The 24,384-nt window shown below is 38.7% G+C and overlaps 1 protein-coding gene across 5 annotated transcripts in view; it reads left to right on the forward strand.

Moving 5' to 3' along the window:
* Positions 1–24,384, forward strand: part of AFG2A (AFG2 AAA ATPase homolog A) — a 208,603-nt gene that overhangs the window by 287 nt on the left and 183,932 nt on the right. For all 5 annotated transcript variants that reach the window (XR_008746125.1, XM_055797721.1, XM_055797725.1 and 2 more), the window contains exons 2-9: positions 373–497; positions 1,106–1,263; positions 4,418–4,476; positions 5,585–6,220; positions 8,466–8,595; positions 9,238–9,294; positions 10,158–10,281; positions 11,827–12,082. Coding sequence is in view for 4 of the 5 variants with exons in the window: in XM_055797721.1 (XP_055653696.1) it covers positions 373–497; positions 1,106–1,263; positions 4,418–4,476; positions 5,585–6,220; positions 8,466–8,595; positions 9,238–9,294; positions 10,158–10,281; positions 11,827–12,082 (1,545 nt within the window). In the remaining variant the exon portion in view is untranslated. The remainder of the gene's footprint in view (positions 1–372; positions 498–1,105; positions 1,264–4,417; positions 4,477–5,584; positions 6,221–8,465; positions 8,596–9,237; positions 9,295–10,157; positions 10,282–11,826; positions 12,083–24,384) is intronic.

Consider the following 24,384-nt stretch of genomic DNA (forward strand, 5'->3'; position numbering starts at 1 on the left):
CCCCATCCCTCACGGAGCCGGGGAGCCGGGGTGGGGGTGGCGTGGCGTGTCTCTCAGGCGAGGTCGGCTGAGCCCCCGTGAAATTCGCGTTTTGTTGCGGTGCCGCGGAGTGATGACCGCCGCAGAAGGGTCCTGCTGGTAGCTGGGACGGGGTTACAGATCCAGCAAGCAGCAGCCGGCGCCCAGGGGTGTTGTAACCGCTGTCCCGCTACAGCGCGGTTTCCCGCCAGAGGGTCCCTGCGCCTCCCTCACGGCTGGGCGCTGCCTCCCCTGAGGGCTTGGAAGGGCTTTGTTGTTTGTACGGGTTGGGGAATGCTGAATTCATCTGATAGGTAGCAAAACCCGATGTATTTTCTCTCCTGAAAATGTTAGGAGATGACAAAGTTCCAAAAATGTTACAAAGACTCCTCGCCCAGCTGTCGCTGAGTAGCATGAAGTCTGCAAACATATGCATAGGTCGCCCGGTCTTGCTCACCTCTGCTGATGGGCGACAGGAGGTGAGACTTTCTTGTTCCTTCAAGGGCTTTTCTTCTGCTTTCAGTGTGTTCCTGTTGCATTAAATGGGGACCAAAATAGAGCATGCATTGAGAAAGATAGCGAATATGTTTTTTCCGTGTTTTACGCACTGTAGGTACATCTTTATTCTCAGTAGTGGAAAAAAACCATACTGCTGATGTTTTCTTTTGCCCCCAAGAAATTTATAAGTCCTGTGTGAATATATATATTATATATGGTATATTATAAATGCACGCATATCTTCTACTTGCAAAGAGAGTATAGCCCTTTACTCTTCATTGATTTGTAGCATTTCCTAGTCAGCACAGTGTGTGCATCGTGTCATCTGCAGAATGTGTTGTGTCCTGGTGGAATTTTTTTATCTCCTTTGTAGGCAAAATATAACCTCTTCCTTCTTGAAAAGTGTCTTATAATATCTTAAAACTCAGTGCTACTTGCGTCTTACTCTGTGGCACTAGGTTTTAACCTAATCCTTCTTCCTCCTCAGCTCATGTTTTTCATAATAAAACAGTGCTTACCTTAACTGGAGTACTGGAAATGATGGGGGAGAATCTCAACTGACAGTTGTTTGCTTTGAAACTCTTCCTAGGTTTGTACTGCATGGCCCACTGCAGGCTTTCCAGGTGGGAAAGTTGGGCTGAGTGAAACCACGCAGAAGAACTTGAAAGTAAATCCAGGTGATGCTGTCACTGTGCAGCCTGTGACTGGTGCAGTCATCCAGGCAGAGGAAGTCGATGTAAAGTTGAGGTATGGAACTTGCTGTAATGTAGTGCCGTGCCGTGAGGTATCTGCTTTGCACTGCAGACTCTTACCTCTTGGAAGATGCTATTTTTCTCTCTTGCTTTGATGGAATTAGTACCCACACGAAGTCAAATGTTTAGTAACTGTTGGCTAACTGCTGCTAACTGGTGCCTCCTCTGTGGGCAGTGGATTGGCTCAGCTGTTGCACAAAATCTCAACTAAGGAGGGGTGCTGTTGTGGAGAATATAATTAGACTAAGCTCATTAGTTTATTTATTTATTAGTTTATTAGTTTAGATTCTTCGTTTTATGCTAAATTGATGAAAAGTAATGCTAGCTCAGTACCTCCTGAAGCAGAGGTCAAGCTACCCGCATTGCATTTGCATTAAGCAAGGGTATATAACTGCACGATCGAGGCAGATTGTTTAAAATGTTAAGTGTCTTGTAAAGGATGAGGACAGGCTCAGCGTGTACAGTTCATGTCAAGTTGGAAGGAGCCCATGTTGCTGCTGCTGTCATTAGGAAGTATAATGCAAACTGCCATCTGAAAAGCTCTTGTTGAAAAAAGTCCTGTTGCGGTTAAGAGAACTACTGGCTGACAAGTTGCGGGGAGTGAAGTGATTTATTTTTTTTTAACCACTTCCCTTCAAAACATCACCTTTGTATGTGAGTGGGTTTGTGCTCTGCTTTTATTTGTTGGAGTATTTTTTAGGATTTAAAACTCTCAGAGGTATGTTTTTGTTTTTTAATTGAAGTTCACCCAAAAAAGGGACAAAAGGTACAAATCACAGTAGCCTTGAAATCGTGAATGCTTTGAGAAATTAGCAGTTTAGTGATCTGCTAAATGACTTCCTGTATTTGTCATTCTTGTAACGTTCCACAGAGTCAGCATTTGGGTTGATGCAGAATACGACTATAGTTATTTCCTAAATAAATTTATTTTACAGTTACTTTTGAAAGTGTCCCAACACTTTAATTTCTATAAATTAAATTCACTTCCCTGCCAAACCTCTGTTTTCAAACATGGCATTGGCATGGTCTGTTTTACGGGGGAGATGCTGTTTTCCAGCATGCTGATTGTCAGAAATGTTGGTGAGACAATCTTGCTTTTTGTCAGTAATACAACCAGTTTGGCTTTAATTACAGTTTTACAGGTTTACCTGGTTGCGCGTCAGCTTGCTTTGACCTCCATGCCTTTCTTCTCACCAGAAAATGAAAAAAATTATATCTTTACATCTTTCTGTAATTAATTTAATTCTACAGGAAATTTTATTATTACCTAGTATTTGGTTATAGAGGTAGTTGAAAACACTGATTTTATTAAAAACCAACCCCACGTTAATTTCAGAATTAAACCCAATCTATTTATATTTTCCTTTGTTAATACTCAACGCATTCTTTCTTTAAAGCTGTGACTTTTACTGAAATACAAGCTAAGGATGAAGTCAGAGGAATTGCATGTAACTTTTGAAATATTCATGATTACTGTAATTTTTTTGGAAACTGTTCCACAGCCAGAGTTTTCCTTCTCAGCCAGTTGAGTCAGGCTCTCAGGATTGTTACACATATGTACCACCAGGTAAAAAGTCATGTAAATGGCTGTTTTTCTAGAATGACTCTAGGAGAGAAAATGTGAAAACTGTGATTGGTCTGTTTTAAGCCGGGTAATTTCCTACAAACCAGAGTGCTTTCTATCATGTAAGAATGTAAATTATTAAAAGAGTAAGTGGAAACGCCATTATTCAAATGCTGCCCGAGTTTCTAGACACTTTACAGGTGGAGTTAATTTTCTGCAAATTAATACCTCTGGGGAGTTGCTTGCATGCATAATTTAGCTTTTTCTTCCAGTTAAAAAAAACAATTCCCAACCTTGGACCCCAACAGCATAATTGAGTATGTGTTTACTTGTCAGATACGGCTGTGGTATTTTGAGAGTTCTCCTCTATAATAGCATAATGCCCCTCTTTCACTCAAGTTGCTTTCTTAATCAGTACAATTGAGAAATTAATTTTTATTTCTGGGTTTAGAGCTCCCCCCGTTGATCGTACTTTTATTTGCAGCAGTTGTATCTGTTTTAAATGCATTTGGTGCTGCTGCTGTTCAGCTCTTGGTGTAATGCTTTAAATCATACAGGTATAAGTATTTACAAAAGTTGTGGACATTTCTGAAGAACGGATGTAGTGAAACATTTATTTTGCTGTGAAAACAGAAGGGCTAATGTCTGAGGCTCATATGGATTGGGTGAGGAGGGTAAATCCTAAGGAGTTTTAAAAAAATGGTTTAATGGGCTTTAATAGCAGGCAAAGGAGCAAATAAAACAGAAAAAAGATTGCATGGATAAGCCACTGCTGAAAAATGATTGAATCACCACAACCTTACACGTTGCAGTGTATCTGAGGAACAGGGAGAGTTAACGATGTCTGTGCTCTCAGTGAGTTGTAAATATGATATAAAATGTTTTTATATGAACACTAGAGGAAGACATTCATGTAAACACCTTTTACCTTTCATTTGCTTTGAGCCAAGAGCACACGTGTTCAGTCGTGTTAAATTCCAGTGATGAGAGCGTGTTTGAGAAAAGGCCAGGGCTGGTGAGGAAGGTGGCTTAAGGCTTATCTCTCGAGTTGCTTAAACTCAATTAAATAAGAGACTAGAAAACATATCATGGAGAAAACTTGTACTGTTTCAATAGTGGATGTGCATTGTTTTAGGACATGCACAGTTTTTGCAAGTGCTTAAGGCGTTCGCTTTATGTGTGCTTGCAGGGCTGAAAGAGACCTACCTTGTCAGTAATTTTTTCTGTTCGGTAAATGTAGTGATGACCATTCTGCTTGAGGAGATGTGAAGCATGCATTCCGCATTTGTAATCTTAAGAAATGATAAATATAACTCACGATATTGTTTATTACAGCGTATTGTATGGAAAAACTAACACAAAATTGAATATGTGTGCTGCTTTTGTTACTATGGGTCTAATATCTTCAGAGATAGTACTCTGAAGACTGTAAAGTGCTCATCCATCTTTTCTGTTTGTGGGGATGAATCATATACTGTAAAACAGGTGGTTTTCATCATCCTGGTCCTTTAGTGGTGTGGGCTCTGTTTTGGTTTTGAAGTAGTTACTGCTTGGAAAAATAACTTTTTTTTTCTTCCTACCACAGGGACAAAGATGCCACTGTTAATGCTGAGGAAATGTCTGTCTGCCTACTGAGAAATCTAGGTATAAGTTTTTTTGCTTCTCTTTTGACTGTTTAATTTTTGTAGTAGATTGTAAACTTTTGGATAACAAAGCAAACAGTTTCATTTTACATTCTTAATCGAGGGCTTAAGGCAAAATAGAGAATGCTATTCTACTCACACTTCTTTTAGGGATCTGTCGTCTTTGGGATAAATAATTTTGCCGTGCTGTAAATATCTAATTTGCATTAATCATGATTCCATTCCTTTCCTTCTGTCCATTATATATATTGCTGGTTCAAGTTACTGTTGTTTAGCAATCATTGCTGGCCTTCTGGCTGATACTGTGATATATTTGAGAGTGCAATACTGCACATTAACAACAAGGTAAGGGATCAATATTGACATGAAATCCCATAGTCTGATTATTTTCTTATTTTTTTTTTTGTTAACGGTGGTGGTAAATAAGCAAAATCATTCTTCATTGGGTGGTAGAGATGTACAAGTAAGGAAAATAAAAGTAAGTTATTCAAGGCAGTGCTACGCAAAGCACTCATTACAAATTGTTCTACTCAAAGGGAATCTTTTGGTTTAGGAATTAATAACAATATTGCTATTCTGAGAAGCAGGAAACATCAACTGCATTCCAAATTCATGAGTTTGGCTGGAAATAATAAATCTTATTTACATTTTTGCCTTTGTTTTTTGTGCCTGTAGGATGCATTCAGATCAGATTTCCTAATCTTTCTCTGTCAATGCAAAGGCTAAAACCTTAATTTATTTTTTTTTAGGCCGAGACTCAAAGGTTGGCTAAACATGAAATATTGTGAACCTGTAAGGCACACAGGAAATAAAAATTATTTACAATACTAATTCCATAATTTTCCTTTGTACGTTGTATGAAGTTTAAAATGCTCAAATTGATGATGAGTTTAATATGCGATGCTTATGAATGTTTATCCAGTACAGTGTGCTTGTGTACAAAAGGATCATTTAAAGTACTTGAAATTACCAAACTAGTTTATAGCACACTCTAGACTTCCTGATAAAGAATTATTCTGTTACAAGAGTTTCTGAACGTTATTGCTGCCAAAGTAGATTGAAATGTCTTCTTTGTCTTTTTTTCTTTTCTTTTTTGAATCTTCTCATAGATGGGAAAATAGTTTTACCAGGAAACCTCTTGGCTTTCACTTTCTATGGCAAACTTTGTAACTTCATGGTGACAAAAGTGAAAGGAACTGATGGCGCAGAGCTGACTGCCCAAAGCAGTGCCATTTCCAGTGATATGCATGAGCCAGACCTTGAAAGATCTGGTTTGGAGACAAGTACGTTAGATTTGTCCTTACAGCTTGGCAAGATGGACATTGACGGTAGCCCAGAGGTTGCAGCTATGAGCACACCAAGGAAACCGATGGATCCGGGTTCAGCAGTTACACCCACCTCTGCTGTGGCAGTCCGTGGTCAAGACTCTGGTCAGGGAGATAAAACCTACAGCAACGGAGATGTTGCAGACCTTGCTGATGATCTGGAGTTGGCTGGGAAAGGAGGCAGTGAGGGACTCCCACTAACTGGCAAAACTGGAGCAGTATGCAATACAGATGCTTTTTATTTCATTTCTTCAAGAACTAGAATCAATTTTATTGAAACAAGAACCAATGTAGCAGAAGATGGTGATTGTGAATCCCGAGTCACTTATGATATGATAGGAGGTTTAAGCAGCCAGCTCAAAACTATTAGAGAAATGGTTGAACTGCCCTTGAAGCAAGCTGAACTGTTCAAGAGTTACGGTATGATGCCTAAGAGTTGGCTTTCTTAATTTGATATTAGTTTATTTTCTTTAATGTGACTTTTTTTTTCTTCTTTTTTTTTAACCCAAGTTATTCCAGGAGTATGCACTAAATTTTATGTAACACTGATCTGGTATACTTGTGTGTCCAAACAATGTAAAACTGTTCTATAATTACACTGTACAGATACTATGAAGATGTTTTGATTAGCTTGTGTGAAAAAGAATTGAGTAGGAAAGAAATATGTGTCTCTAAGAAAATTCAGGTATGCATAAACAGAATTTAGAGCAAATAGGAAAGACTTCTATACTTGAGCATTTGAAAGATGCAGATGTTTGTGTCATCAGATTTTAATTTGCTTTAGTAGAGCCAACTAATTTTTATTTTTTTTTTTTAAGTTGAGAAGAACTCAGATTAATTCTTCCACTGTTTTTATCCCCATGTGTTGTAGGGTTCTGGCAGAATTTTAGGGAAGTCTTTGAGGCTGTTTACTCAAACTGCTCAGTGTGTTTAGTATGGAATTACAGGGTGGAAAAACTAACACTATTACTGTTGCCTTATATAAAGTTATATCTGACATATATGAACTTGGAGGGTTTTTGTGACAAAGATAAAACTCTGGACTGTGTATTTATTGCAGATGGATATGTACATAAAGCAGGCATGTCTGTTCGCTGTACTTGTCTGGATGTGCATCATTGCGAAACAGGGCTCTCACCTATATTTCTTTAATATCATGTCTTTGAGGCTTTTTATTTTTCTGCCTTACCTCTTCCCACATATATGCTTTAGAGATGAGGTGATTTCAGTGATCACTGGGACAATTGCTGTAAGACACTGTGGTGGCTCTTTTGGAGTGTGTTGCTTGGGCGTGATCAGCACGTGTCAGTGGGGTGTTGTGAGGCGTCTTCATCTGTGTGTGGTCTGGCCCAATTTGCTGACTTCCAACCACAGCATCACTGCATGGTTTTGTGTTAGTAGAAAGTTTGCTTCAGCATCAGCATTCTTCATACTTAGTCTCAAAAGTGCTTGATCAGACTGTCTACTAATTACATGAGAGATGTTTACTCACCAGTTACAAACCTTTAGTAACCATCCAAATGTTGAGAGTCCTTGTCTGCTTGTCGGGAGAGAGGCTGTCAGCTGTAATGAGACGTTCGCTTTAGCAATTCTGTTTCTTGCCAGTACCAGAAACACCACATGAGGGAGCAGCACGTGCTTTAATGGACTGTTGTGAAGTAACCTGTCTGTAAAGACACTTTCATTTCTATCCTCTTGTCAGTTAGCAGATAAGTTTTTTCTTTTTTAGTATATTAGTTCCTAAGGTTTGGGCCTTCTGCCCATGCCATGCCAGTTGTGTTATTCTCTGTCACCATGATGTGACCTGCCGTTCAAGCATCATTCCCTGTCTGATTGCAGTACCCAATTGATGTTTCTTCTTCGGCTGTGTTTCAGCAATGTCTTTTGTACCAGGGTCAATCCTTTGTCAAACATTTGTCTCTTCTTCTTGCATTTTAATTTTCACCTTCTGTTTTCAGCTTTGTGCCCATTTAATTTAGTTTTGCTGGTCTGAAATTTTTTTTGGGCTCTTTACCTGGGAGCGTAATGTTACCGTTTTAACTGTATCCAGTAGTACCTTGTTCTTCTAGTGTCCCTTACATTCTGTCTTTGAATGTTTCTTTTCTGTCTGTTGCAACTCTTAACATTTGCCATTAAAGAGGCAAATTTATCCTTTTGATGTGTATTTTTTATCTTTTTGTAAGTATTCTTGAAGCAAGCTTCACAGTATTTCTGAAATTTTTTTGAGTGTTGAGGAGAAGGTGTTTTCTGATGTTGGGAATTTGCAGTAATGACACTGTAAGAATCATGAGTAACTTAATAAAGTATGCTCATGGATGTTAGGTACTCAGTCCAGTAATTTTTTGGAAAAAAAACCCCAAACAAACAACAACACATAGGGAGAATTATTATGTTGAACTACTGAGAAATAGAACTGTTTGAGTAGTTGCTTTTTAAACAGTATCATTTGGACTTTAGAAGAAAAAAAATGTAGCTGTATGTCCCATAGAAGGGTGCTCTTCCTAATGAAAGCCTACAATTTCATCAAAATGATGTCTCTGTTAAAGAAATTAATGCTGAGGTCAGGTTATAGTTGGTAATAACTGGGACAGTGAAATGTGCAAGTGCAGGTTGTTCACTCGAGCATTTATTACAAATAACTTTGTGTGCATGTGCTTGTTTAAAGGAATCCCTCCTCCTAGAGGAGTGCTATTATATGGCCCTCCGGGTACCGGGAAGACTATGATTGCCAAAGCCATTGCAAATGAGGTTGGCGCTCATGTTACTGTTATTAATGGTCCTGAAATAATAAGCAAGTAAGTCCACCCAATTTATTTTCATGAATTCTATAAATATATTAGCCCCGAATCTGCCCTGGCATCTATCCATTGTGGATAGGTGTAGATGGAGAATTGGCTATGGGCAACCTGCCCAAGAGAGTCAAAAACAAACGGGAAAGGGTTCTCTCAAGTAGGGCTTATATTTCTTCTTGCAGTAAAAGAGGGTTATTGGATTTGGCCAAGAAATTTGTGTAAGGCATGGACTAAATTAAAGAGGGCACTGAAACTGCATCTGCAATTACGTGTTTGTTAGTTCTGCAACAAGGTGAATGATTTGTTAAAGCATATTTGAAATGAAGATAACACTGCACAGATTAATGTGTCTGGGGAACTATATTTTGTTTTCTAAAAAATATAGATAAAATTTTCTAACACAGAAGAGACAAACTTTTCCCTTTGATCTTTTTTGTAGTTACAAGATGATTATGTCTTTGTCTGTGCCCCATTTTACCTTAATTTCTTGTCCTTGTGGAAATAAAGCTTATTGTAGATTTGCAAATTCTTTGGGACTTTGAAAGGGCACCATATATGGCTTTTTGGAACACACGAGCAGTAATTTTCCAAGTTGCGTGGAAAAGACCAAAAATGTTTTTTATTAAAGTATTTTAATTATTATAGGTTTTATGGGGAGTCTGAATCAAGATTACGTCAGATATTTGCTGAAGCTTCTCTGTGGTACGTTCTTCCAGATAATTTTATTCATGCTAACTTATTTGCGGTGTTGGTTCCAGCGTTAATGTTCTTAAAAGAAAAACACTTGCAGGAATTTTTGAATTGAAATTTTTTCCTGCAGTGGTTTTTAAAAGGAAATAAATTTGTCTATGTAGAGCTTAGCTAGAAGGAAAGCAGACAAATCTAGTATGCCTATTAAATGCTTTTGGACACTACCCTTTTTAGATGACTGTTACAGATGGTGCCAAACCGCTCTGTCTGTATCGCCAGCGTATTGTAGGCTTATCTCAAAAGATGAGCCAGAGTTTCACCTGGATCCAAATTTTTCTGTCTAGTTTTATCTTTGGAGACCAATGTGTGGTACTGTGCTGAGACATGGAAGCTAGCTCTAAACGGGCTAGTGTCGGTACTGGCTATAGCATGCCTCTGGGTTAGGGTAACATTCTGCTGAAATATATTGAACCTGGTTTAGGGCAGACTTTAGACTGCCAGGTGATTGGTGTTCATAATACATTAGCAAAACACTAGCGCATACTTTATTTGTAGAAGTGGCAAATAAAATGCTGTCTTTTCACTGGTGAATTTGGTATATTAAATGTTGAGTCTTTGGGAGAGAGTCATAGAGAAGTAGATTGGTAGGTCATCTTGAAGGTATTAGCTATCTAGTATATTAGTCATTTTAGTTACCTTGTTGTGTAACACCATATTCAAGGTTGAAACTTTTGGTTGCCTAAAGGAGCAGGATGCTTGTCAATTTTTGTAGGAACTGGACATTTTCTGTGTATAGCTTTGCACTTTTCTGCCTAGGTGTTTTAAATCTTCCTGAGCACCTAAATGTTTTTTTTTACCTTTCCCCGGCCCCCCAGTCAGCCCTCCATTATATTTATAGATGAGTTGGATGCACTCTGTCCAAAGAGAGAAGGGGCTCAGAATGAAGTTGAAAAGAGAGTTGTTGCTTCGTTGCTGACATTAATGGATGGCATTGGCTCAGTAAGTAGACTGTATTGAGACAATGTGTATGGGGACCAGGTGAACATAATAATTTTTCTTCTATAATGCAGCCAATTTTAGATGTGTTGTTTGGGGGGAAAGAAAACAGTCTTAGGTGAGACTTTATGCCTTCTTGGATGCTAAGCAGAAGACTTAGGAGGGGAATATCTCCTGATAATGCGCGATGAAAAAAGTTTTTTCTCCTTTCATTGTCTTTCTTTTGCCTTTTCTCGCTCTTGTAGTTTTGGAGATAAAACTGAAATCTTAGTGATAGACCATCATAGACTCCTTTAGGTTGGAAGGATCTGTAAGGTCATCAAGTCCAACCGTTAACCCAGCACTGCCAAGCCCACCACTACACCGTGACCCTAAGCATCACATCTATGTGGTTTTTAAACACTTCAGGGATGGTGATTCCACCACATCCCTGGGCAGCCTGGTCCAATGCTTGAGCAACCTTTCAGTGAAGAAATTTTTCCTGATATCCAACCTAAACCTCCCCTGGTGCAACTTGAGGCCATTTCCTCATCCCGTCACTTGTTATCTGGGAGAATAGACCTACCCCCATCACTGACCTAAGCCAGGTATTTTTAATTGCTCTGAAATCAGTCATCAAAATACTTCCGGTGATGTATAGGGTACATGATTAAAGGCAACAACAGTTATTTCAAGATCGCCATAGTAATATTGAAGACATAAATAAAAGCATACTGAAGAAACAGTACATTATAGATTATGCCCATAAAGTTTGCCAGTCTCTCATCTACTTTCTTTATGATTATTAGCAGGGAAGATGGAAGAAATCTGTCCACAGTATGAAAATGAGTTTCTGCTGTTTATGTAATCTACAAGTTTCTCACTTTTTTTGCACTGTAGTTTGAGTTGCCCAGTCTGGAGTTGTTTACAGGCAGGACATATTTTCTGACGGCAAAAGCTGATGGGTATTCTTTCTGGAGAAGGTGCTTCATTCACGAAAAGAGAATGGCACTGCAAGAAACTTCATAGCAGATTTTGGCCTCGCTTCAGAAGTGTAAAAGCGGAGCTTGAGGAAGTTGGTTCGGATTTTTGACCTTGCTTTCCCTACTGAACCTACAGGAAGCTTTATAACCTCCTGTCTCTGCTGGTTTTGATACCTTAAATTATTTGTTTCCCAGCCTTGTTTTTTCAAGGCCTGCTGATACCTTTTTATTCTTGCGCCAGTGCTGGCATTTAGTTTAAACTCTTCTTTTCCTTTGCTTGATGCTTGCTATCCTGATATATGAAAGCAGGTTCTTGGGGATTAAAGAGGGAGACACTGGGATGAGGGCATCTGGAGTAAAGTTTATCTGTATGTGCCTGCAGCCTATAGTATTGCTAAATTGCAATTAGGGATAGGTTGGATGGGATTGCTTGTGGTGTATATATTCTGAAAAATTGGTGTGTTCTTAGGGCTAGCATCAGGAGTTTAGTGTGTGTAATATTTGGGAAAAGTAAGTGAGAAGTATGTTTATAAGACGTGTTACATGTAACTGTATTTTAATATTTTGCATTGTTTGATGCCTTCAGGAAAGCAGTGAAGGGCAGCTCTTGGTACTTGGGGCCACTAATCGTCCTCATGCACTGGATGCAGCACTGCGCAGACCTGGGCGTTTTGATAAAGAGATAGAAATTGGAATTCCTAATGCCCAAGACCGTCTGGACATACTCCAAAAGCTTCTCAAGAAAGTTCCACATTCGCTCACAGCAGTGGAGTTGGTGCAACTGGCTGATAGTGCACATGGTTATGTGGGTGCAGACTTAGCAGCCTTGTGCAAGGAAGCAGGTAAGACTGTGTATCTTGTTTAGGAACTTACTTTGTTGTTAGTCCCTTTGTTTAAAAAAAATAAAAATCCACAGTCTGTACTAATAGCTTTTAAAACAATGACATTTAATTAATTTCTGTGTCAAAAAACCTAACCAGGCATGAAATATGATGAATATCAGTCTGCTCCTGGGGAGACAGAAAAACTTGTTGACTATTACTAGATCTTAAAATCTAATAAGGTTAATGGCACAGGGGATTCCCCAGTGTTTTTTCTAGCAAATTAGCTAGCTAGTCGTCTCTCAGTAAACCAATGGTTTAGTGAGTTAACTGAAATATCCCTAAGAGTCTTTTTGCTCTAGAGCCTACCTCTCTGCACAAAAATCCCAAGTCACTCGAGGTAGACAGCTTGTCCTGCATGTCGTTGTACCCAGGGTATTGAGCCTGTGGGCCTGGGTGGTGTTTACTGTAGCTCCTTCCCATATTTTGTGCCCATATTTCATTTGCCTGCAGATGAGGAGCGGGTGGCAGAGGCTAGGGGTCTGTACGCACCTGGTGCGGTAGAGCTGGAGAGCACATCCTGAGCTGGGGGTTGGAAGGTGTCCCTTGGCCTCTGGTACAGGCATAACCCTGCAGAATTAGCCATGCATCATGCAGCCAGGGTTCAGTATGTTCCAGGGAATACTTCAACACGACTTCACTTCTGTTTTCATTGGCTGGAGTATTAGAAGTATGCTCTATCAATTCTTACGTTTTGCTAGAATGCGTCTATGTGGTTTAAGTGTTGGACCTAAAGTCTACTCATGAGCAGCTGTTTAAAACAGTCTAGTCAAAATATGACTCTTTAGCTCTGCTTATGCCTATTTGCTCCCTTGTAGTTTGCAAGTAACGTTTGCTGTATGTGCTGGTTACTTTTATTTCCTTTGGCACTGGGACAGCTTCCTCTGGCGGTGGCACAGTGCATGGTTAACTTGCATCAGAATTAACTATGAAGATGACAGAAGTCTTACTGGGGGTGTTGGCATGTGGAACAGCAAGGTTTTTACTTGCCAGTTTCCAGAATTTCTAAGGGATAGTTATCAATTATGAATTTGTGGACTTTTGTATGGATCAAGAAGAAAAAAAAATATGTACAGACACAGACTGCTCATTATAGTGCTCATCTGTTGGCTTTGCTTGTGTGTTAAGCTCTGTTTTAAGTCAGCAAACATTCTTTTAAGAACAAATATATACAAACAACAACAACAAAAAGATAAACTCCCTTTTTATTTTCCTTCCGTGTTTTTGGAAGCCAGTCAGTCTGCCTGTGGCATAGTCCTCACATAGTAAATACTTCACTAATGTAATGTAAAATTTTCAGTAAGAAGTGTTGTGGTTTCGTTTCCAAACATGACCAAGCCTAGACTTAATTGTGCATGCACGCATCAATTCTGGACACTTCATAATCCAACTGCAATGAGATGATATTTACCCACTGCATGAAAGCCTTTTAGAAAATTAATTTCCAGTGTTACGAAAATGGAGCACTACATGCTACGTAGTTCCAAAACTTCTGGCATCCACCTGTGACTGATTGCAGGACACGCTGTTATCTGGGAGCTTTGCTTCCAAAGCCAGTGCTGAGGATGAGGGAAGGAGGACGTCTCCTTTGTATTGATCATCCCTGAAGTTTGAATCCATGCTGTTAAGACTTTGCTATTTGTTAACTTGGAGTGACCTCTGCTGGGGAGAATACAGTCCAGCGCCGTTAACTCTTTGCAGCCCTCATGTATTTTTCTCCTTCAAAGAACTGCAGAAGCATCATTTCGTTGTAGTACTACATAAGCTGGATTTAAGTTACTTTGAATAAGGAGCATTTTTAGTTGGATTCTTTTTTTTTTCTGATCAAGCTCTCGATATCTATTTTTTAATATTAAATTTTCAACACTTTGTAAAATATTATTGCTTTAACTGGAGTTAAACTTAGAAAAGACTAGCTTGTATGAAGTTATATTTCTCCTCAGCAGAGCAAGGTTATTCCATATGGCAAATTTTCCAGTGTTTTGTCTAGTCTTGTTTGTTGTTCCGAGTAATGGGCTTCTATTGCTTCATTTAAGAAATTTTGCCATGGGCCAAGATAGCTTGCTGTCCAGGAATGCTCTCTGATATTCAGCCTAAGTTTTCCTTGTTTAGTTTTATCCCATTATTTCTATTTACATCCTTGTATAACACATTCACTCTCCCTCCTTAGTGTTTACACCCTTCAGATATCTCTAGGCTGTTCTCATGTCCCCTACCTCCTCATTCATTACTGAGCCAAACTATAAATATTTAGCTCTTTTAATCTTTCCACATAAATAAGTCCTTCCTGCCTTCTGAGAACTTATGTTGATTTTCTCTGAACTCCCTCCAGTTTGTCAATAACCTTTTGGTAATGTAGGGCTCAGAATTGAACATAATATTTCGTATATATTACAACATAAAACATGGTATAAACTTATAGCTAAGACTGCTGGTGTGCGTTTCTAAATAGCCAAAATGCTTAACATTCAGGCAATGGCTGAGTGTTTTTTTTATATATATGTGAGTGTGTGTGTGAGTGTGTGTGTATATATATATATATATATATATATATGTAAAAGAGTTGCTTCATAAATTGTAAGGTTTCTTGTGCCCCTTTCACACATAATGTGTGTGTAGGAACAGCTGAAATGCGGAGACTATTTAGAAGCAGGAATTCTGAACTCAGAAATACATGTTCAGTTTTTGGTACAAGATTATTGTAATTTGCTATTATTACTGCAGTAGTGGTCTTTGGGAGAATCTTGAGTCCTGCTTACACCATTTTTATCTTTAGGTACTTCATTTGTGACTGGAAAGCCTGAAAGTTTACAAGCTAAATATAGTTTTATTCTTAACACAAAGTTTAGATCATTTCCAAAGGACTCATCCTCCCTTATCTTTATACAGCAACTCTGATTTTTTAACACATGTATAATATTGTGTATATACTGCTTAGATAAACTAAGGGTGTGGTAATTAATGTACCACAGTTAATGTAGTAATTGTAGGGCTATGATAGGCAAACCTTTCACTTTTGCATCTATAGTTATGCTTCCTAAGATACTCCATTATAAAGCTTTGATGTTTTGTCTCCTATATAATTCTGAAGAGCATGTGTTAATAAAAAGTAAATAGCTGTTTTTTAGTTAAATATATTCCAACTGTTTTCTTGGCAGAAGTTGTTTGTTCTCCAGTACAAGAATTGCTCAGTGGTACTTCTGGGGTCAGACAGGCAAGTTTTCTGTTCTGTTCAGCAACTCTGTGCATTTTCATGGAAGTCATGACGAAGTTTTAGGAACCTTTCATGTTTTGTGCTGAATGTTTCTAGGCTTCTGTGTATATGGTGTGTACAGAATTGTGGTGTGGTGTTGTGTTGTGTGGCTGGAATGGGCAAGGAGAGGAAAAGTGGACAAGAGAATCTGTGCAGTGTGCTTTGGACTTGTACCAGAGTACTTGTATCCCCCCCTCACATGTTGAGCAAGTATTATTCATCTGTTTTACAAAGAAATGTGGTCATTCCAGCAAACTTAAAGTAAGTAAAATATTCTAACATGGCAAGTATCAGTAGCTTAGATGCAATGCTTTCAGAATTAGTGTACGTCATCTCTGTTCAAGGTTACATATAGCTGTAGTGATGACATTGGAGAAGTTGGGATTTCTCTATGGCCTAGCAACATGTTTCTGTTTTCCACAATTAACTGCATACTTCCATACAGGTTAACAACATAGTATGGCAAACCTGCAAATACCTTGATGGGCAATGGACCATATCCTGTGGGCATCAGCTTGCAATGGGCTCCTCATGGTAGATTCTTGAGGACTTGAGTGCCTTCGGAGGGTTTCACATGCACAGAATTCTTGACAAGAAAAGGGCTTAGTTATGTGTGCAGCTGAGAAAGTCATAGTCATATTCTTAAGACTGGGAGAGGTCTACTACGTCCTAAATCATTTAGTGGACTACCTTTTAGTGTGAACAGCTGCCTTCTGAATTGTTTTGTCTCAAGCGGAGGCAATGTCTAGAAGATAGGCACTGCTATATCCTTGCATATAATGCCAGTGTTTGTATGCCCCTGCAATCGTATTGCTTCTGCTTTAATTAATTGGCCACACAGAGTTTTATTAATTCCCTAAAACATTATAATGGTTTTAATTTAACAACAAAGATAAGCACTGCACTTTTTATTTTTTTAAAACACACGAAATGTTAATTATGTAGCAGAGACATGAATGGTATAAACTGTACTGAATGTTAGAAGATGCTTAGCAACAAAGGTTTCCAAATATAGCAATTTATTATAAACTTATCCTTCTATGGCTGCCTGTAGCATTTCAAGAGGGTGAATATAAATATAGCTTGATTTCTTCAAGAAGTGGGTTCAGTCATATTGTTTACAGAGAAAGGAAGTATTTGCTTTGTAACTCTTAGAATTTATCTTCAACATCCGTGTTCATTACACATAATTTCAGTGTGCTGATATAAAACACTTGGACTGTGATAAGATAGCATCATGAGGAGAGGAAGAACAAATGTCTGTGTTTAAATAGTGGTCTGTCTTGTAATAACATCTGTTTGGTTCCAGTGATGATGTTGCATTGCAACCACTGAAGCTTTGAGACTTCTGTGAAAGAAGCACTAATTGCTTTGTTTTGCATCAGTTCGGATTTTTTTGGGGGTGTTTTTTTTTTTAAAAAAAAAAAAATTACCTGATTGTAATAGTTTAAGGTATCACCTTACTTAGTCTTCAGGGTTGTAACTGTTCAGTGGCTTGAGCTGGCTGTTCCAAAAAATGTTGCAGAAATAAGAAACTGAGCTACATATTTGACCAGTGTGAATCAGCATTACTCTACTGAATCTGTGAAGCTACTTGCATAGACATATGATATGGTCTGTCGTCTTTCTTTCATAATTTTAAGGGTCTTGTTTGAAGATCTTACTGTCTGTGGTATTCATTCAGCCCTTCTATTACCCCTGTGTTCTGATGAATAATACAGCTAGGATGTTCTTTATTGGATTTTATATATGATGATTCTTTATATTGATTATATATAGATATTAGATCTGTAAAAGTATAAGTTATTTAGGGGGATACTGTACTTGGCTTTTGTTGGAGCCGAGAAATTTCCTGCTGTATCTTTTACAACTCAAAAAAGAATTTCATCAATTCACTTGCATTAAAAAGAAAAATAATAATAAAAAATAGGCAGTTGAAGGTTTTTTGTTTTCCCCTGTAATTGATGGGGAAAGAAATTCTCCTAAAACCCAGGAATGTTTCTGTTAGACCTATGTGAATTCTGCCCCGCCCCTCCCCCCCCCCCCCGCCCCAGCTTCTGCAGTTTTGGTAGCCTGGCCACCTGCAGGAAACGTGAGCCGTTTGGGCTAATGTGATTAACAGTGGGTCTCTGTGCACCCTGAGGACCTGCCTCTGACTGGTATTTCACTTAGACAAATGCTGCGTTCAATACGTGGCTTCTCAGCCTTGCATCTCAAATCTGAGCTCTTCGTTTCAGCTCAGACACAGTCTTGATGAAACAGTCTAGTGTCTGGGCATCAAAAATATCTGTCCTTTCTTTAAGTCAAGCCATAAAGGTTCAGTCTGAACCTTTCCCAACATGATTTGGACCCGAGTTCTGCTGGGGTGTACAATAAATGGAAATATTTTACTTGGGTTATAATGCCAAGTTTGGGAACGTGGGCCGAGACACTATTGAAAGTGTAGATTTTGACAAAGGCTGTTGGTGACCAAGGCAATGGGATCATTTGTTCTGCAAGGTGCTTTTTGATTTGTTTTCAAATTAACTGGTTGCAGTTAAAGGTTTTAAAGAGAAAACACTGCTTGATGTGCTATAGTTATTTATTCCTTTATGGAAAGCGACTGAAGATACCATGTCTATGTTGTTTTTGGTTTTGATGTTTTGTTTGGTTGGTTTTTTTGTGTAGCATAGAAAAAGATTGAAACTGTGCTGTTGCAAACGATCTGCTATTGCATTCTCTAACTGAATACTGATTCCCATGGGACATGCAAAATGAGGTGGGAAAGGCTGTGTGCCTTTTTATGAAAAGGTTGTGTAGAAAATATGGGTTTTGTGGGGAATATTAAGAATATGTATGGTCAGATGGTCAATGCCAAAAAATGTATTCTTATGAAGTTGAGGGATTTTTGCAGAGATGGCAGAACACTGGATTTTGAAGTGCACTGAAAAGTCCAGATGTAATACAGAAGTAAAGCTACAAGTTAATTTTTGGATTGGAGCAATTGAGTTTTCTGACACTGTATTCCATCATACTAATTTATGGTGCAAGAAGACCAAGATTTATGTTAATGCTGTGTTCTGTGATTTTAAAGTTGGATCCTTAGCATAGAAGCTGTTTTTAAACCAAAGCAATTGACCTAGTTTGCCGTCTTAACAGGTTATGAATAAATGAGCCCTTGCTTGCATGTATACATAACAAAGCGATGTGGCTTTTTTTGGACTTAGACTGCAACATGTTTTTTGATTGTTTCTTAGAGCACTAACTCAGAATGGTGGCTTTCATGCAGAAGTGGCTACATCTGGATGCTGCTGAGTGGCTTGACTGAACATGCTTGAGACTGGGTGGAGTGTGTTGACCTTATTCTTGTCCGTGGGATCCTTGCCCTCTTTCTTAGGATTTCCTCCCCCCAATATCTTCTAAGGCAAAGACAAAGTCAGAATTGGTTTTAGAACTTCTGTCTTAAACATTTAAAATAGTTCAATTACTTTCCTCAGATTCCACAAAAATTGTGTTATTTTAGCTGCAAAGCATTAGATTCTCACCTTTCTACTTGGGTTCAGTGTCATTCTGATGTGATTGCAAAATTTTTAAATCTGGTTTTTTTTCACCCTGTGTCTCTACATATGCTGAGTGCGCAGATGTTTCTTTACTGCAAGTTGTCTTTGTATCCAGAGAGAAAATGTCTTGCTCTGTTTGCCTCTTTGAAGAGACGCTGGTGCATGTTACAGTTGTGCTTAGTTGTAGTTGTAGTTATTTTTTTTCCATAGTTATTTCTGTAGTTGTTTTTCTTACATAAAATTTTTGGGGTTTTTTTTGTTTGTTTTGTAATGGTGCTTGAGTTTTGTTTTTGTATGGAGAGTTGTACTTACTGCAGGCAGGGCGTGTGAACTTTTGGTTTTCATCGTAACTAATTTTAAGTGTGCTTTTATCTGAAACTGGCTTGAAGTTAATTGGATGATGGGGTTGCTGACTTCATATACACATTTGTTGGTTGAATACTTAATCTGTTTAAAGCACATCCCATTCTGTCTGCTGATGTTTATAAAAACAGGAAATAAAGAATATTTTCAGAAGGGTTGATCAGTAACGGTCGCTAATATTTTAAATTAACTTTCATGGCAGATAGACGCTGTGGTCTTGCTTCTGCAGCTTGAGTGGTACAGAAGAAATAATGTTCGTGTGTGGCAATGCACATAGAAGCTTCTACTTGAATGGGTTGGAGGGTCAGCCCCAAAACAAGTTGTTTGGTTTGAAGTGTGAGGGACACCAGAGTAGCCTGTGTTGGTGCAGCCCTACCTGTGCACACCAGTGAAATGGCAGTCAGAATGTCATTCCTCAGCTTGCGGATCCTGAAAATTTAGCATTATGTCATTTTACTTAAGAACAGAACAAATATAGGACAGATAATGTCTTAGGCTGGGTCGTTGGCTGAGCTGCGGTGCGAGCAGACAGTTCTGTGTGGTCCCTGTTTATTTTCTAGACCTGGGAATCAACACAATGTTGGTAACCCAGCTCTAAGTCACGTTGACAGGAGTGGTGTGCTGCTAGTCAGGTGCTTCAGCTCCCTGGATGTGAAGCTGGATGAGAGTTTTGTGCCAGGCAATGTTATTCCTCTAGCAACAGGAGAAATCCTCACCTCTCTGTATAGTACCTTTGAATGAGTGAAAGGGGTTTAACCAAGACTAAACTGATTTTTGAAGACACTGTAGTCCACTATCTTTAAATTATCCTATAGGTTTGGTTTTTTTCTACAATGATCCGAGCTGCTTGCTTCCCTGTGTTAACTTTAAAGGTTTTGCACATCAGAGAACTGAAGACAACTTCCTGACCTTTAATCTCTGAGAAAGGTTTGGCTAATCTGTGGACTTCTTGGTGATACAACATGCTTTACACAGTCATTCATCTTAACTGGTATTTTGCTAACTGAAAGACATTGTGCAGACTTACACACTTCCTTCTTCTTCTCGCATCACGTCTTTTCTCATTTTCCACCTCCTGCTAGCTGAAGTAGGCTAACCACGCTCACTGTTGACATGCTGTCCACACACATGTTCACATGCTGGTCATCATGCAAGCACTGCAGTGTTTTTCTTGTACTAACAGAGTTCGTGTTCACTGCTGCCCTCCTAGCCTAGCATTAAATTACTGCAGATGATTCAGAAAGTTATTCTGTTTCCTGGTTCTGGAGCAGGCTCTAGTTATGAATTGGAATTATATGTTTGGACTAAACCTATTTTTTTTTCTCCAAGATATAGGCATAATTTTTGGGAAGTTACTCATTTGAAAGGTGTATTACATTTTAAGAAGCCTTTAGTAACTTTTTTTGGCTTTGGAAAGCAATAATTTTTCATTGTTCTCTTTGGGGTTTTTTTTATGATGTATCTGATATTTATTTATGCCACTTTGTCTTGCTTTAGGCAGAATTTCATCTGACACAGTTGTGTTTCTGGTTTTGAATATCTTCTGAATATTAGTTAACACTTCTTGCCTTAGTTCTGTTCAAATTTTGTTTGATCAGTTGGTGTGCTTTTACATTCTTTGAGTGACTGTAATATGGGAACATCTAGAGCTCAAGTACAGTGTCATCTCTGTGTAACAATTGGTATGCATTATTTTTTCCAGTTTTTCTGTGGAGTCTGGTTTCAAATGTAACTTGAACAGCAATGGTAACAGACTCAGTTTCAAATACATTTGAAGTGCAGTTCTTCCTGTACTAAAAATCTGTAGGAGTTTTGTTCCCCTCGTAGTGCATAGGGAAGGACTGATCATGTTGTGATTCGTGTCACTTTGTCTTGCTCTGTTGGCTTTAGAAAGGTCTAAACTAACCCAATTAGAGTAGATGTTCATCTTTAGGTTGCAAAGTTGCAAGCTTTTTCAGTATCTGAATAAAAAATGATGTTTTCCATAGCTGTGCTATTTTTCTGAATAAGCTAGCATCAGCTATACTTCAGACAAGCTATTTGTGTAGAAATGATACTATAGGAGAAAAGGTCAGTGTCTTCTGACTTGCTCTCAGGCCTCAGGTAAAATGTTTTCCTGGAATATATAATAGTAAACAGAATCTGAAAGTAGTCTTAGGTTTGTCTTGTTTATTTGATAAAAACTCATAAAAGGTCCTCTGGTGAAATCTACCTTAATTGGTATGTCTGTGTTAGTTCTGCGGGAGTGAAATCAGTTAGCAGTAGGCTTTTGTATGTAAATGAATAGACACTATTGGGGGACAAAGCTTAAATATTTTCAGGCCAAGTTTTTGTAGGTCTCCTGACTTTAGCTGTATTCTGACTTGACAATGTTCCTAATTACAATTAGACTGGCATTTAGCGACTAACTGTTGCTTCTTGTCTTTCTGCCCTTGCTAAACTGGTAGCCTGGCAGTCCTTATTTTTCTTCTAACACGCATATGACTAACCATAGCTTAAGAACATTTATGTATGAAGGCAGGCTAGAAACAGGCAGTCTTATATTCCTTATTTCCCGCTGTTGTCATTGTCTTAGGATAAATGGTGTGTGTGTACCTGATCTGTGAATAAACTGTTTCCTGTATGAAAGAAGTTTTGAAAATACAGTTCCTCCTTCCTTCCTTCCTTTCCCTCCCCTGTCATACCTCTCAGCAACTTTTAGTCACGTCCATAGACATGTTCCAGCAAATGCCAGAGCTCTGCACGAAGGACTATAAATCGTGCACGTAATCCCTACAGTAGATTAGTGCTCAGGTTAGCTGAGTGAATTTGCAACGTTATGGTTACAAGGGATTTAAGGGCATTATCTTTCCTGTGCAAACAGCATATGAAAGTTCTTCAGGGATTTTCCCGTATAGTGCTGGTTGCTAAAGACATATTGCAGGATACCATTTCCAGAGCAAAAGTAAGAGTTTCTGGTTTGTGAATTTTTTTCTAAATAGGCATGCATTTTATGTACAGAGTAAATAAAAATTAAGTAAGTTTAAAAATATATTTATAGGAGTCTGGTCCATGGATATTTTTTTTATTTTATTCCTTGGTAAATTTATTGGTATGTTTGATTCCATACTTACTTACATTGGGGAGGGAAAAAAAAAAAAAGAAAAACCAAAATAAACCAGCCAAAAAAAACCCCCAAAACAAAACAAATCCCAAACAAACCACGCACCCTTCCAAACCGTAGAAGTTTATTGGGATGCAAATAGACGAACGCATCTGAGTTTTTCAGCTGTTGTGTGTGGTGGTTCCTGCCCAGGTCAGAGGAAAGCTTGCCTAGAGCCCCACAAACATCAGGTGCTTGCCTGGTGCTGCTCTTCCGTTACGTGGGGAGTAAAGGGAAAAAGAACCTTTGCCTAAACACATTCCCACTGTCCCTCACTGGCTGTGGCAGCTGCTCTTGTTATTACCTATTGCTGTCTGACCGTGATGGGTGGGTAGGAGAGCTGGTTTGCAGGGTCTGCATAGGGTGAAAGGTTGACTGAAGAGGTGAGGAAGAGTTTGTGGGACATTCTCAGTGCAGCAGTGGTCCTTACCAGGTAATGGTCAGGCTTCCATCCACTGGGCAAACAGGCTTTGTCTGTATTATTGTGTATTTACGTATAACTGCAAACAGCATGCATACATAAATGTTCTCTATTATTTTTCTTTTGGATTTGACTGTCCAGTATCTTGCTGTAATGAAATGCTATAAACTCATATTCAGGAATACATGTGTTTTGTAGTATATGATACTTGAAGTTCAGTAAAAGATTTCCTACTAATTGTGAGATTGTTGTCATGCATGAGTGCAGAAAGCCATGCTGATTAAAAATTGCTAGATAGAAAGCAGAAGAGCTCCTAATCTCAGAAATATTTTACACTGGAATAACTTCTATCCATTGCCTGTGAAGTCAGGTATGCTCCTCTTATGGTTTCTAAATTTCAAAATTGTTTTTAAGTTACATGAAATACTTCTTATGCTTAAAACTGTTAAATTTTGAATTAAAGTATGTAAAGATCTAGAAGTAGAGTGCCCCATCCAGTGCCATTAGGAAGCTGACATCTTTCCACAAGCTGTTGAGAATTCCACTGCAAGCCATGCAGGCAGGAGAGTATCATGTTGGATCTGACAGCTGTTGCAAGAAGAAATGGTATGTCTCTTCTAGGTTTGGCCATAATAATTTGGGGGGGGGGGGGGGGGGGGGAATGTCAGATTAGTAGGGAAAGAAGAAACATTTCCTTTTGCAAACAGTCTTACAAGACGATTACAATTTCTTTGAAGCTACTTACAAATTCTTGTTTTACAATTCTGGTAGAGAAAGTCCAGGCAAGATGGATTTGCAGAATAAACAGCTGATGGGTAGTGAAAGATGCATGATAACAATTTTGTTTTGTTCAGTTCATTTCCTCAAGTGTTGTGTGTATTCTGTTTTTGAAACCTACAGTGCATACATTCCTTGTTTTGAGTGGATGCTTTCTATTATTTACAGTAGTGTATAATTATACACAGACTCTGAAAAATATAGAAGTGTCAAGGAGTCTATTTTTAGGCTGTTTGTGATTATGATCTAATGTGCCAACACTTAGCCAAGCTATGAGCAAGAAAATCTTAGAGGGAAACAATGCTACCGACCTCATGCATAGCTTGGTACCAAAGAAGGATCATCTGTACCAGGACAGGGCGTTCTGCTGTTTTCTTCCCCTCTGTCCACTTGGTTTCCTATGTTCTAGACAGACAGGATGAATTGGTGAGGTAGAGCACACAGTTGCTGGACTGGAACAAATTGTTTATTTTCCATTGTTTGTAATCATGGATGACTTACTATGCTTGTTTCTTTTAATATTTTTTTTTAACTGGGATTTTCCATTTATACTACACTGAGAATCAGTGTTGCTCACTATTGCAAAGGCTGCCTTCCAAGTTAAGTTTCTGCTCTGCATAAGGTAGTCCCAGGGACCAGTTGTGTATCCCTTTACCAGAAATAGGTAGCACATGTCTGTGCAAACAGTCCCACTGACCATATGTTGGTGTTCTTCCTCCCCTCATGTGGGAGTCGTTCTGGAATAAAACAGTAAAAACCTACTTGCCC

Source organism: Falco peregrinus, chromosome 2 (genome assembly GCF_023634155.1).
Source record: "Falco peregrinus isolate bFalPer1 chromosome 2, bFalPer1.pri, whole genome shotgun sequence".
Classification (NCBI taxonomy): domain Eukaryota; kingdom Metazoa; phylum Chordata; class Aves; order Falconiformes; family Falconidae; genus Falco; species Falco peregrinus.